This window comes from Lynx canadensis, chromosome E3 (genome assembly GCF_007474595.2).
Source record: "Lynx canadensis isolate LIC74 chromosome E3, mLynCan4.pri.v2, whole genome shotgun sequence".
NCBI classification, from domain to species: domain Eukaryota; kingdom Metazoa; phylum Chordata; class Mammalia; order Carnivora; family Felidae; genus Lynx; species Lynx canadensis.
In genome coordinates, this window is record NC_044318.1 from 19,960,609 (window position 1) to 19,973,165 (window position 12,557).

Sequence of the window (12,557 nt, forward strand, 5' to 3'; positions counted from 1 at the left end):
AGGAAATCGTATTTGAAAATGCTTTATGTGGTAATTATGAAAATCTCCAATTTATCATATAGATATACTCTCTTCTATATAAGCACAGCACCTCAGGGGCGCCTGGGTGGCTCAGGCTATGATTTCGAGGTTTGTGAGTTCAAGCCCTGCATTGGGCTCCGTGCTGTCAGTGCAGAGCCTGCTTGGAATCCTCTCTCTGGGCCCCGCCCCCTCTCTCAAGATAAATAAATAAACTTAAAAAAAATTATCTCTGCCTCTACCCTGCTTGTTCTTTCTTTCAAAATAAATAAACAAACTTAAAAATAATTAAAAAAAAAAAAAAAAAGCCGGGGTGGGGGGGCGCGTGGGTGGCTCAGTTGGTTAAGCATCTGACTCTTGATTTCAGCTCAGGTCATGATCTCACAGTTCATGAGCAGGGCTCTACGCTGTGGTGCAGAGCCTGTTTGGGACTCTCTCTGTCTCCCATGTCTCTCTTTGCCTCCACCCCACTTGCTCTCTCTTTCAAAACAAATTAAAAAAACCTAAAAAAAAATTTTAAATACATAAATTATAATATATCCATACAGTAGAGTACTATGCAGCCATAAAAAATTGTTATATACTGATATGGAAAAATCTTTAGGATGTATATCCAGCAAAGAAGTTAAAGAGAATGGGGGCGCCTGGGTGGCGCAGTCGGTTAAGCATCCGACTTCAGCCAGGTCACGATCTCGCGGTCCGTGAGTTCGAGCCCCGCGTCAGGCTCTGGGCTGATGGCTCAGAGCCTGGAGCCTGTTTCCGATCCTGTGTCTCCCTCTCTCTCTGCCCCTCCCCCGTTCATGCTCTGTCTCTCTCTGTCCCAAAAATAAATAAACGTTGAAAAAAAAAATTTAAAGAGAATGATGTATACAATATATACTACCATTTGGTTTTTTAAAAAAAAGGGAAGCATGTGAGAGAAAGAAATGTATGTATGTGTATATATGTGAGAGATTCTTCTCTGTACAGCTTTTGAATTTTGAACTATGGGAACATACTCCCTATTACAAATACAATTAGTAAAAATTATAAAGAGTAAAATAAACAAAAAAAGAAGCCAAATCCCAAAGTTCCACCATAGTTCTAACCAAGACTATCTGTAATCCCAGGCTGGGTGTGCTAAATGAAGCAATGAAGGTTACTAAAAATATTAACATATTCCTAAGGCAAAGTTGATACTTAAGGTATTAAAAGGGAATATTTAGCTTAGTTTAGTGGTAGAATCCAGGACTGAAATTAAAGGTCGGGTAACAGGGGCGCCTGGGTGGCGCAGTCGGTTAAGCGTCCGACTTCAGCCAGGTCACGATCTCGCGCTCCGTGAGTTCGAGCCCCGCATCAGGCTCTGGGCTGATGGCTCGGAGCCTGGAGCCTGTTTCCGATTCTGTGTCTGCCTCTCTCTCTGCCCCTCCCCCGTTCATGCTCTGTCTCTCTCTGTCCCAAAAATAAATAAACGTTGAAAAAAAAAAAATTAAAAAAAAAAATAAAGGTCGGGTAACATACCAGAAATTTCACAAGTATTTGTCATTTTGGGCCAAGTCCCCTGTACAAAATTCTCTTTGGTTTTCAATGACTTAGGGCTACCTTTTATCCTCTCTATGCTTCTTCAGAGTCACATTTTAAGTCCAAAGGAAAATAGAGGTTAAATTCTAGAAATTTATTCTGTGGTAAATTTTCTTAGAAACCTAGCTATTCCATAAAGCAATACATCATCTCCAGTTCTTGACCTTTCATTTAATGGGATGATTTATGCTCTATTAAAGATAAATTTATGTAGCGTATAAAAACACTATTGCAGAAAATAGAATTATTAATTTTTGCCTTTTACATGCTGGAAAATCTTATTTATTTACTTACTTATTTGCTTGCTTATTTACTTACTTATTTACCCATCCATCCACCCATCCATCTATCTCTATCCCCAGTGTGGGGCTTGACTCACAACCCCAACCCCAAGATCAGGAGTCACATGCTCCACCAACTAAGCCAGCCCAGCGCACCCCCATAGAACAACTTAGACTCTGAATCCAACGTGCAGTCAAGTCAACTTTCCATGAGAACCTTCTTCCCCGTAGCTGCAGTGGTAAACTGACCAGGTGACTCACGTGTTCGTGCAGACGCAATGCAGGTGCTTCACGTGCAGCACGATAACACACATCAAATCCCATGCCCTGCGCCCCCCTGGCACCCTCCAAAGCACTTCTGTAGTGCGCTTGAATTAAGTGGCCTCTGCTGCAGGTGGAACCTTTCTTCACTCCAGAGTCGCTGTGGCTTGGTAGTTTAATTTGCAGAATGCCGGTCATTCGTACCTGAAGTTAACAAAATTTTGTGGTGGCAACTTCTGACATGTTCTCCATAAATCTTGAAGTTTTTTGTCTTGATCCTGCACACTGAGGAAAAAAAAAAACCCGGTATTCATAACTCTTTATCAAAACACCTATTAGTAACACCTGTGTCAACAGGCTACATTAACAGCAATGTCTTCGTTGACAGAGAAAGCACAGTTGTGACACAGGGTAGATTTGGAAATAAATAAATTTGGAGTCAGATACCAACCAAATATTTAACTCTGGGAAGTTGGTTAGCCTCACTGAGACTCAATCTCCTGACGTGCCCAACAGGGGATGAGAGTGTTGATTCCACCGAGTGACTGTGAGTTTCCAGAAGCATCACCGTGCAAACTGCCCGTGCCAGTGCCCGGCACTCGTGAGACAAGACACCACCGAAAATTCTGTCTAGAAAACGCGTATCTCTGTGTGTGGCTTCATGGAGCCCAGATCTCTTGTCGGCCCAGCCACACATGAGGTGGCCAAGCTCCCAGGTACTCAGGTACCAGTGTCTTTCCCTGCCCTTCATGCCACTCCAAGTCTCCAGGCCAAGAAGCCCTTTTCTGTGCTGAAGCATCTGCAGGAGCTCTTCTGCTCTACAGTTCCAACACACAAACTTTCACAGACACAAAAAAGGGCCAGATGAGATCAGTCACCCCGGCCCGCCAGGAGGAGAGCACGTTAGAAGCTGCCCACACAATACACCTTTGGATCTAAAACATCCTCCACAACTGAAGCAATCTGGAGTTACAAGAAGGGGTCAAACGTAGTTATACTTTAAGTAAGCTTCACGCCCCATGTGCAGCCCAACACAGGGCTTGAGCTCACGACCCTGAGATCAAGACCTGAGCTAAGATCAAGAGTAGGATGCTTAACCTACTGAGCCACCCAGGCGCCCCAAACACAATGATACTTCAAAGGCCAGTCGATGTGTCACCGGGATGGGATGGTGGCCCATGCTGACATTTCTCAAGTATATGGAATCAATACACCAATAAACAGATACCTTCTTTGAAAAGTGTATTTCCTCACAGGGATGAGTTTGAGAGTCTCAGAACTGAGAGAAGAATCAAGTTCGGGAGGAGTAGAGGCTACCTAAGAAAAGAGACCCCAGAAAGCTCCCCTACCTGACACTGATGTTGGGTTCCATTTATTCAGCCCCACAAACATGGACCCTTACAACAGGTTGGGCCACACGCAGGTTCCAAGGATATGACCACAACTAAGAACTTATTCTGACTTTAAAAACCTCATCACCTACCCAGGACGTGTTTCGCATTCTGTGGCCACAAAGGTTCTGGTGCAAATGCGGTTAACACGATGGGGCAGCCCCACCTCCTGCTGCAACCGAGCTCATCAGACCCAGCGGCCCATCTGCTGGGAATGGGTGACAGTGGCTAAAGACAGGGGAAAGGGTGGAGGGGAAGGGAGATTTGTTCCTCTTCCCTTAGGGGTGAGGAATTAGGGACCTGCCGGAGGAGGTGAGTCAGAACTGTGAGGCACAAGCTAACAGGGAGGCAGGCTGGTGGGCCAGATTGAAGCCCCTGGGACTTTTTGGACAAAGCTGCCAGCGGCTCCTGGACAGAATGAAGCTGGGGGTGGAGGGGAAGGGACAAAGATAGAGGCACAGTCTTTGGGTCCGACAGGTCTGGGTCTAAATTCCCACTCTGCCAATTACTTGCTGTTACCTTGGCCCTGTTCCTCCCCAAGCCTCAGTTTCCACGTCTGTAAAATAAGGATAATGGCATCTTCCCTTTAGGTCATTGATTGTGGATTACAGGAGGTAATGGGTACAAAGATTAGTAGGTACTTAGGACACAGTAAATGCTTAGCAAGTGTAAACTGTCATGACTGGTGCCATCAACATTGTGTTATTGTCCTGCTGAGTTTCCACAGTTCACCAGGCACATCGCCACTGATCACTATGACACCTGTCCCCGTTATAGGGCTGTCTTCAATATAAAAGGGGCTTGGGATCAGCTGATCTATTAGTGCGGGTTCCACTATATGTCTTCATCGACATACATCACACATATTGAAGCCAATGCACTAGGGGTGACTTTCCTATACTAATAATCATACTCACACTCAATATTTTCACCCTAAACTTAAGAGCATGCTAAATAACGAATGTGCTATTTTAATGTTATTCTATATCCCCCAAGAGTAAGATAATTCACAAAGGGAACATAATATTCCATAATATTCCTTTAACTTATAAAACTCCGTGTTCTTTAAACTTACCTTGCCACTTGGGTCCATTCTTCATACAGACTGAAGGTCATCAAAGGTTCAGGTAATTCCCGTAAATAGGACTTTAAAGCACCTGGAATTATTAACACTCACTTTGAGTATGTCCAGGGGTAAGCATGGGAATCTGGGACGTGTTACTTTGCAAGCTGAAATGATCTCAGTTACCACCTTCCGAGAGTATCTAGAACAAGCCACGAACCAGCGGGAGTGGCTAGAGAATTAGGTGCTCCTAAAACAAATTCTGTCTCTTGCATAATATAGAGAGGGATCAATGGAAAATAAAATTAGCTTCAAAGTCACCTTCTAATAGACATCACTTCCCCAGGAAGATCTCGAGTCTGAAGGTGAAAGAAGGGAAGGAAAGGGGCACTTGGGGTCTCAGTCAGTTGAACATCTGACTTCAGCTCAGGTCATGATCTTACGGTTCATGGGTTCGAGTCCCTTGTCGGGCTCTGTGCTGACAGCTCAGAGCCTGGAGCCTGCTTCAGATTCTGTCTCCCTCTCTCTCTGCCCCTCCCCTGCTTGTGCTCTCTCACTCAAAAATAAACATTAAAAAATTTTTTTTTTATTAAAAAAAAAAGAAGGGAAGGAAATACAAGCATGTCTCCAAATATCTGGATTATAAACCACCTTTACCTTTTACGTAATAATCAAGAAAACAAAGAAACAAATAAACCCTCCAGAACAGAATAGACGTGTGTGTGTGTGTACACTCAGCTTTTTAAAAAAGTTTTATTCATTTAAGTAATCTCTACACCCCATGTGGGGTTCGAACCCATGACCCTAAGATCAAGAGTTGCACACTGTTCTATTTGTCCTTTCAGTTTTTTCCAATTAAACTTATATAGGGAGACCATTTCAATTTTATCTGTCACTTAAACCTAAAATGAAAAAAAAATTTTTAAGTAGGCTCCACACTCAGCACAGAACCCAACGCAGGGCTTGAACGTCAGACCCTGGGATCATGACCTGAGCTGAGATCAAGAGTCGGATGCTTAACTGACTGAGCCACCCAGGCACCCCCAGAACTGGATTTTTGACTGATGCTCTGTCTGAGATGCGACCTGCCACCCACCCTGAGGGCGACTCCTTGCGGCTCACCTGCTACAGCGTGGGGGTCTGAGTAGAACTCATCCAGATGAGAAGTGGAGCAGTCTAAAGCAGCTTTCAGTTTCTTTAACTTGGAGGCCCCAGCTCCAATTCGGAAAAGGCCCTGAAGACAACAAAAAGCCATCAGTGTCAAGTTCAAGTTGGGGGCGGCAGTACAAATCCGATGGAAGAGCCTTCTGCCCCAGCCCTGCAGACCCCTCTCCGAGGGCAGGAATGCTGCCTGCCTTGTAGGGTTGCCAGGAAGGGTGACGAGGACAAACGCAGGCAGAGAGCAGTGCATTCCCGATCAGCGAGAACTCGTGCCCTGCCCCGCTGCTAAAATACCTGTCTCTATTAGAAATCTAAATGCGCTATTTTATACTTCCACAAGGCTGATTGCTACAGATTTTCTAAATTTAGGATTCTTTTGTATTTTTTTTAATGGACATCGCATGAGAAATTGTTAGACTAGGCCCCTTAGTCACTTTCACTGCTCTAAAAGTTACTTGGAGAAAAACACGTGAAGGTCGCCCAAGAAAGGCAGGACTGTGAAGACACTGGTCCAGGAGTTATGAGATTCGGGTTTTAAGCAAAATAAATCTAGGCAGGGTTCCTCAGTCTCAGCAGTACTGACATTTCAGGAGCGGTAATTCCTCATCATGGTCCTGTCCTGTGCATTGCAGGCTGCTTATTAGCAGCAGCCCTGGTCTCTGCCCACCAGAGGCCAGGAGCAACCCCCCTCCAAGATCGTGACAATCAAAAATGTGTCCAGACTTCGCCAAATCGCTCCCAAAAGGGGAAAAAATTTAGCCCCGGCTGAGAAGCTCTGATCTCGGCTACTAGAAGTTGGGGGTCATGTCAGTGGGGGATGGGGCAGTGCCTGGAAGCAAACACAAGAGGGCTTCTAGAGTGTTCCTTGATCTGGATGCTGATCACACAGGTAGGCTCAGTTTGTTAACATTTATCAATGCATCACTTATGATACATACATTTTTCTATCTACATTACACTTCAATACGGTTCTTTTTTTTTTTTAATTTTTTTTCCTAACGTTTATTTATTTTTGAGACAGGGAGAGACAGCATGAACGGGGGAGGGTCAGAGAGAGAGGGAGACACAGAATCTGAAACAGGCTCCAGGCTCTGAGCTGTCAGCACAGAGCCTGACGTGGGGTTCGAACTCACGGACCGCGAGATCATGACCTGAGCTGAAGTCGGATGCTTAACCGACTGAGCCACCCAGGCGCCCCTCAATACGGTTCTTAAAAGGAAAAAAAAAAAAAAAAAAGACTCGGCATTTGATTTTCATCCCCCCACCATGAGCTCACTGTGTGCCGAATTCCTTATCTACATAGGGAGTAAGTAACAAGACCTGCTCGGCTCCTGGGTTTTTCTACCATACCCATGAAATAAACCTCCACCAAAACTGCACAGTACCACACGAGGGTAAGATTCTCGCTACGAACAAAGTTCACGGAAGCTCTGGTCCATTTAATGCATCATGAAAGTCAATGCCACAAATCACAGCCAGAGTCTAACGTGAAACAATCAAGGGGACAAAAGAAAGTCAGAGTGTACTGCAGGCGGGAAGGGTAAGTATTGTTTTCCTATGAATTTGGTTTTATTCACAGTGTCTAATGTGCAGGGTCTCAAAATGTGGGAAAACCACCAACGGGTCTACACAGTACAGACGGCGGCAAGCAGGCCCGCTCGGCGCCCTTACCTCCTCCTTCATGCCTGTCTCCAGAAGCAGCATGACACAGGCCTCGATGGGCAATGCGATCTCACGCCCGCTCCGCTTCAGGTGCTCTTGCAAAGGAGTCCCAAAGGCTGGCTTTTCCGCCCACTTATCTAGAGCAGCAAAGCATCCAGTGAGACACCCAACAACCTCACGGCATCAATGGGGAGTCTTTTTCCTTACCCAAATTACCAAAGGGGATCTTTTTTTTTAAGCGGACTGGTGGTTGAGGCTTTGGGAAAAGGGGAAACATCTGTTCTGTTTGCTTTTGCTGTTTACCATTTACTAGAGCAAAAATAGGCATGGGGCTGGGAGGTTACTTGCAGAGCAGAAGCCCTGAACACCCTCTGTGGCACCCCGTGAGAGCGGCCCAGCTGAAGTCACGAGGGTGCTCCTGCATGGGACTGGCGGGCTGCCTGGCCCTACACCGAGGATGCGTCTAGGCACCCTGATTTCACTGGAAGGAAACTGATTCCAGCCATGCAAAGCAGCACTGGCCTTCCATCTAGGGGACTCCCTCAGTGCAAGAGGAAATAACTTCTTAAGATTTTAAACACAAGCCAAGCATCATCACACAAGACCGGAAGATGGCCGATGGGAACTCGTAGCAAATGCAACGTCTCCGTGACATGCAGTGCTTCTGAATGCCGGCCCCAGACAGGTCCCAAACATTCTGCGTAGGGAACAACGCGGGATCCGCAGCCCCAAAGCAGCTGAGGCTGAAGCCTGTGCCAGCAGTAAAGCGATCATTTATATTATTTTGGGGTCACATACTCTGCTCCACTCCATAAGAGATTTGAGGCAGCTTAGCAGAAATACATACAATAAAGCAGCAAAACAGAAACAAGAGTTTGGCGAATGGATGTGTCCCATTGGGATGAGAAGCACTCGGTTGGGTCTGGCCCGCCTGCGGGTCCTGTGCATATCTACCGCTGCCCAAGAAGCACACGGACGCAGAAGAGGGGAAACCGGCCCAAGAAAAATGCTCAGCTGAGGAACACTTAGTTCCTTCCGGTGACGGGAAAGGTTCCCGTCCTCCTCCGCACCACCAATGGACAATTATCCTTCAGCCGCTCTGCTGTTCGAACCACGAGTTCAAAGCAGGCACGATCACCCTGGTGTGTCCTCTTAGACTCCACTACACAAAAGAGCAGGGACAGGCCCCATCGTGTGATCTGCACATAGTGGGAGGAAGAAGAATGGAATCCCCAGGTCCCTGGGCCTGAGAGCTTGTGCAAGGCTAGAATCGATGGGAAGAGCGAGTGGGGTCCCGGTTGAAGAGAGGTGAGGGCAAGAGAGGCAGGCGCCCTCCTCATCTCTGGCCCTGGCCCCGGCCCCAGCCCCAGCCCCAGCCATGGTCAGCATAATTCCTAGCAGCAAGAGCATCCAGGGGCCTGGCCCTTCTCCGTGACAGCCCTCTCAGAGGCCAGACCTTCCCCCGCATACTTTGTCCCTTTCATCTAAAACGAGGATTCTCAATCAGGCAGAAAACGGCCACATGACCCCTCCCCTGGGAGATACATAGAGTGCCCCAGGGGAGTTCTGCAAATGGCACCTGCCATCACGGCCACCCCACATGCCTGACCCCGTGGTGGCAAGGGCTGGGTGTTCTCCAAACACCTGCTGGAACTTTCTAGTAAACACTCTACGGTGTGCCCTGCCCCCCACCGCGGTGTAATGTTGGCAGAGGGTGGACGTGAGAACCAGTGACCTAGACGACTCCTGAGCCAAACCGCCCTGAGGATGCCGGCCTCTCACACAACAGACCAGTCAAGTGCTGGCTGCCACAGCGGCACCCACAGTTCACAACACCACCCCCCCCCCAAATAAATATAAGACACACATGTAAACGTACAACACTCATTCACAAGACAACGCATGTTTGCTAAGTCACGGCCAAAAAATGGTATAGATGAGGGTCACAAATGCAGTTGTCCACAGGGGCCAGGGACATACCAGCCCTGCGCCTGGCGCCCGACCCACGCTGCCATGTAGGAAAACAGATCCAGGGTTGCCAGACTCCCACAACTTCCAGGAGAAGCCAGAAACCAGATTGCTACATGAAGGTGTCTGGTGTTTCAATGATGGCAACATTTTTTTTTTAATGAGACGTGGCTGTTTGCGACTTCTGGCATAGACCACAGATGCTAGAGTGACTCAGGAGACAAGGTGTGTGCTGTTGGCTTCAGAGAAGGCTTCTCAAAGGAGGGGGGCTTAGATGAATGAAACAGACCAAGGAAGACCAGCTGAGAAAGGTCCAGGGACCTTGAGTCTCAGAAGTGATATCTGATTCCACGGTTCACGCGTGAAGTGACACAGGCCCGGGGGGGACGGCATGAGAGGAGGAGAAGGCCTAGCAAAAGGCAGAAAGGGCAGACCCCGGCAACAGGTGGCTCCAAGTTCAAGCCCAGATGGTTTGGAAAAAGGCGGCACTCGGGAGAGCCAGAGGATGAAGGGACAGCTGGCATGAGGGGAAGAATCGGCTTGCTTTCTGGGATGTGTGGAGTTTCAGGGCACAGCAGGCCCTCAGAGGGAACCAGCACTGAGGAGGCCGTGAGGCCAAAGACGCTGGTGAGATGGGAACTGTCACCAGGAAGGGGCTCTGGGGACAAGGAGGGCAGGAGGGGGAAGAGCACAGCCCTAACAACGAACTTTCCTGTTCCCTGTCACTGGCTGACCTACTTCTCTAGGGAAAACAGCCTTGGGAAAAAAAGAGGTTGTTTTGGGTTTTTTTTTTTTAAAGTCCTGCTCACAAAACCCAATCTTCCCTTTTGCTGTGCTTGTTCGTCAGCTCCAAACCAGATTTTAATTCATTCAAAGGCTAAGATGATGACGGTTACCATCTTGTCCTACATGGGGCCAGGCACACGGTAGGTATCCCATAAATACACACTCCTGGAGCTCAGAACTTGCCCGGCAAGAGCCTGCCCCTTGCAAGGCTGGATGTATGCCAGCGGCTTCATTCCCTCGCACGGGGACTTGACCTCGTCATCCACAAACGAGGAAACCGGATCACGTAGGAAAGCAAGAGCAGCTTGCCCTAGGAAGAGCTCATCAGATGCATGCACTCGAGCTGGGTGAATATCTGCCTATGCAGATCGGGGCCTCCTCAAATTTAGAGAAGTGGCGTTGTTGAGGGTGCCGGTGTGCATGCACACCCACACACGCTCGCTCTCTTTCGCGATCACAGAGTCACTGCGCTCAGCACCTGGCTTGAGACCAAAGGTTCTGCAGGGGGAACCTAGGCTCCAAATGCGGGGTCTACACAACCAAACAGTACAATAGGTCCAAAGAAGACAGACTAACTTCTGTCTCAACCAGGTTTTCGGATCTCTGCTGGCAGATGCTCTGATGGCAAATGAGAAAATGAGAATCAAAAGCTCTAATGTTGGGCTAAAACTAAACATCAGAAGGAAGTTCAGTCCACTCATGACTTGTGGGTAAAGTCTGCTGAAAGCTTGAGTATGGAGGGCAGAACGTGAGTGCTGAGAACAAGAGCCTTGTATGCAGGCAAGGAAGAGGGGGAAGGAAGTTGTCTATGGCCTCATGGTTCATTCCCACCAACTGAGTGCCTGATGAAGGGCTATCAAGTACTGGCTTCTAAAAATCCCTTTCGCAAAGTCCAATATTTTCCCCAGAATGTATGCTCTTGGAGTCGCAGGGTCAGAGTTAAACCCAAGGGAACAAATAACTGACCCGGAAAAGGAGAAGACACGAAAACACATACAGGTACTCCCCCAAAGGGTCCAGCAACTGAACATGTCAGAATTGCACATGTCCCATTAGTATGTTAATTTGGGTTTGGAAGAAATTAGAGAATGTGGCGAGGAAAGATGAGATTATGCTGGGAAACAGTATTCTCTGAGGACAAAGGCGTTATCCAAAGGAAATGCATGCAAAGGAGTCAGGGTGAAGAAGAACAGAGCGCAAGTGGCAGAGGCAAAAAGGAGGCATCAGCCAGCACGCAGGTTACATTACCTTGATGGGCTCGCATTTCGGGAAGGGCCTTTTCTAAGACTGCTAATGCTTTTCTATGGTAATCTGCTTGGGCTTCTAATAACTGAGAACAGACCCACATTCAAAAACAAAAGCAACGTTAGCATCGGATGGACACACACACAATGGCTGAGCAAAACCAAAAATGAAATCTTTTGCAAAACAAAACAAAACAAAAAAAACTAAAATGACTCCATTTTTACAATGTTTTCATACTTTGTCAAGGCGAGGTGCTTACCGTAATGAAGAATTTGCCATACTCCCCTTCTTTGGCCATAAAGTTGTACATGTCCGCTGCAAGCTGGTCCTGGTGAGTGGAAGAGAAGAGAGGTCACTGAAGAAAATGGCATCTGAGAATTAATATCCATGAGCTCTTAGAGCAAAACATCATGGAAAGAGCCACAGATTAAACGTCCATCAATTGCCTGGTATAACCATACATTGGGACAACAGCAACAACAAAAAAGGAAGCTTATTAGGGGAATGATGTGGGAAGATCTCCAAGATACACGGTTAATACTCCTTATTAAGAAGTGAAGTATATACAGCCACCTGGGTGGCTCAATCTGTTAAGTGTCCAACTCTTAATTCCAGCTCAGGTCATGATCTCACAGTTGGTGAAATTGAGCCCCACGTCGGGCTCTGCGCTGACAGTTTGGAGCCTGGTTGGGATCCTTTCTCTCTGTCCTCTCTCTCTGCCTCTCCCCATGCTGGCTGGTTCTCTCTCTCAAAATAAATAAATAAGCATTTAAAAAAAAAAAAAAAAAAGAAAAAGAAAAAAATGAAGTGAAGTATAGGGGTGCCTGGGTCGTTCAGTCGGTTTAGCATCCAGACTCTTGATTTTGGCTCAGGTCCTGATCTCATGGTTCATGAGATTGAGCCCTGCATTGGGCTCTGTGCTGACAGTGCAGAGCCTGCTTGGGATTCTCTCTCTCTCTCTGTCTCCCTCTGCCCCTGTCACTCTCTCTCTCAAAATAAATAAATAAACATTAAAAAAAAAAAAAAACAAGTATAGAGCATTAGTTATGCTATGTTACCACCTGTGTAAAAATAGAAGAGAAAAAAATGTTATATTTTTGCTGCCACATTAGCATAAAAATATCTCCGGAAGAAAAAACAAGAAATTGGCAATCGAGGTTA

The 12,557-nt window shown here is 47.0% G+C and overlaps 1 protein-coding gene across 4 annotated transcripts in view; it reads right to left on the reverse strand.

Moving 5' to 3' along the window:
• Window positions 1-12,557, reverse strand: part of ARHGAP17 (Rho GTPase activating protein 17) — an 88,798-nt gene that overhangs the window by 23,975 nt on the left and 52,266 nt on the right. For all 4 annotated transcript variants that reach the window (XM_030300692.1, XM_030300695.1, XM_030300691.1 and 1 more), the window contains 6 exons: window positions 11,656-11,724; window positions 11,400-11,481; window positions 7,407-7,534; window positions 5,697-5,808; window positions 4,587-4,668; window positions 2,325-2,405 (listed from right to left, as the gene is read on the reverse strand). In XM_030300692.1, coding sequence (XP_030156552.1) covers window positions 2,325-2,405; window positions 4,587-4,668; window positions 5,697-5,808; window positions 7,407-7,534; window positions 11,400-11,481; window positions 11,656-11,724 — 554 coding nt within the window. The remainder of the gene's footprint in view (window positions 1-2,324; window positions 2,406-4,586; window positions 4,669-5,696; window positions 5,809-7,406; window positions 7,535-11,399; window positions 11,482-11,655; window positions 11,725-12,557) is intronic.